This window comes from Pyxicephalus adspersus, chromosome 10, assembly GCF_032062135.1.
Source record: "Pyxicephalus adspersus chromosome 10, UCB_Pads_2.0, whole genome shotgun sequence".
Taxonomy (NCBI): Eukaryota; Metazoa; Chordata; class Amphibia; order Anura; family Pyxicephalidae; genus Pyxicephalus; species Pyxicephalus adspersus.
This window is the reverse complement of record NC_092867.1, coordinates 20481053-20483458: the sequence shown is the minus strand read 5'-3', so window position 1 is coordinate 20483458 and position 2406 is coordinate 20481053. Positions and strand designations below refer to the sequence as shown.

The 2406-nt window shown below is 36.4% G+C and overlaps 1 protein-coding gene across 1 annotated transcript in view; it reads left to right on the top strand.

Moving 5' to 3' along the window:
- CFAP46 (cilia and flagella associated protein 46) overlaps positions 1-2406 on the top strand; it is a 99505-nt gene that overhangs the window by 17276 nt on the left and 79823 nt on the right. Inside the window, exon 8 of the mRNA XM_072424249.1 lies at positions 523-633. Within this exon, the coding sequence (XP_072280350.1) occupies positions 523-633 (111 nt within the window). The remainder of the gene's footprint in view (positions 1-522; positions 634-2406) is intronic.

Below are 2406 nucleotides of genomic sequence, written 5' to 3'. Positions count from 1 at the left end.
GGGTTTTTGTTCTGCTTTAAGCCATACATGAACATTTTGCCTATTAATTGCTCTTCTGGTGTCATAGTTTTCCCAATGATTGCCATAGTGGTATCCATGCCTATGCTTCCCAAAATTCTTGATTTTAGAAAGGCCCTGCATGGTGGGTCAATGATTCGAGTTCTAAACTTTTAGCTCTTATAGAGGGAAGTTTGCCAGCACATAATAATGACCACACAGATCAGTTAAGAGACTGCCTTACTACAACAAGAATCATCTTGAAAACAGTGCTGATCCTAAATACTAAAAAAGCACACTTTCTGGCTTTTGATCATGTTTTCTTGAAATTATTTGTAGTTGAACAGCAGTTCTCCGTGGTATTTTGAAGGGCTGTACCAGTGAGAAAGATGAATGGAATGAATGACACTTAGAAATGGGTTTTGTATTGGTAGTTAGGGTACATGGCTTGCTTTGCCTTAATAATAATAAGCATGGAAATGGTCCGCACAGTGTTAACAATCTATTTTATGTTTTCTCACTTAGGCAGTTAAACAGCTCTTTGTCAACAAAAGACATTTTTACAAGTCTAAATGAAATTTATAAATTGATGACTGTTGCTGAGGAGCCTGCTTTAAGCTTATCTGCATCTGAAAAGTAAGTGCTAATATGTCTTTTTGTCCTTTTGTCTCTAATAGTGTTGTTACTTGTTAATAACTAAATGTGTTTATTGTAAAATCTTCTATTTCTTCATATTTAAATAATAAGAAAAGGGTTCGAGCCTCTTGCTAATCTAATACTGGTTGATATGAACTACTGCATTTTGCATATATTCCCTATTTTGGACAGTTGCTTCGTTACACATAGGGCTGTTATCCCAGCACCACGGGGCAGGCATAGTCTATGAACTTGAATGTAGTAAAGTTAGAGTGGATTAGATAGCAGTAATCATATATAAGATCAAGCATGCTGGTCATGTATTATGTTCAAGGAACAGTCATTTTACTGGAGGTCTTGTTAGATTAAACTCTGTTCACTTGACTTCATTATGATAGTTAATAGGATGATTAGATTACAACAGAAATTATAGTCTTGGCTGTGATGCTGCAAAGTGCTTTTGTATTGTTTAACAGCTTTCATTTTATAAAATTGCAGCCAAAGTTCATGAGATCTAGTGGACATAATTAAAGGCAACCCCTTCCCCCCTTAGCTTGCTGACTAGCAAAAAGCTAAAACTCTAGGCCAAGGGAAGGCAATTTATTCAGTCTAAAAGAATTTATCTTGAAAAATAGATTGTATGTAGTGGCTCCATTTGTCTATGAAAATGTTCCTGCACAAAAAATGTCAGTGCACCATCATTGTTGGCAGGCAAGGGCTATGTTAATAAAGCCATACACCCCCCACCATTTTACTTATGGCAGCGTATTTTATTTTCTATACCAGTGCTTCGCTCTACTTATTTTACATAAACGCTGACCGCTTTCTTCAGCATGTTGAGGCAGGTGCAAGAGACTTTCCAGTCATGACATACTTCAGGGTCAAGGATAGAACCTAGTCTGTTGATAGGGAGAGAAGCTCAAAAAAAGGTTCATAAACCTGCCAGGTTCATTTATTGGGCCCAGGTTATTTGCTGCTATTAATGATTTGTATCATGATTTGACTGCAAACCATTTATCTCATGATACATTATGATGTAGAACTTACTTAAATTTTTATACTTTCAGTTAGGTCGTTGAACTTTAGATTTGTTGTAACGCTAAACAGTATTCTACAGTAATGTATCTGGTCAACAGAGGACAGAATTAGAAAGTCCAAAACTTGGTAGATGTGAGAATTTTCTTTTCAAACCCACTCAGTAAAGATTTACAGCAAACTGTCCATTATAAGCTGATAAACATGTCAATTGTACCTTAAAGCTACATACAAATGTCAGACAATCATGAACCGAGGTCATGCTTGGTTGGGGCAAGAATCTGAATGTGTACATCGATTGCATGACGTTGTTCATTCGCCATGGCAGATGCTTGAACAGCAATTTAGAACGACCACCATGCTTGTCAATGGAGGAAATCACAGCATGGTGTCGCTCTTGTCCTCTCTCTATAGATCAGAGTAGACACTGTGCGTACAGCACTCCTTCATTCATCTGTCCCCATCTGTTACTGAAATGATCCTGAAAGGTACATAAATGTGTACATAGCCGAAGATAGGTTCAAGGTTTGTTAATTATTTATGTTTTTACAAAACAAACATGAAATTCGCATGCTCTGTTGTATCATTTTTAAACTATACAAATATTATTATTATTATTATTATTATTATTATTATTAATAAACAGGATCTATATAGCGCCAACATATTAAGCAGCGCTGTACAATAAATAGGGGTTGCAAATGACAGACAGATACAGACAGTGACACAGGAGGGGGA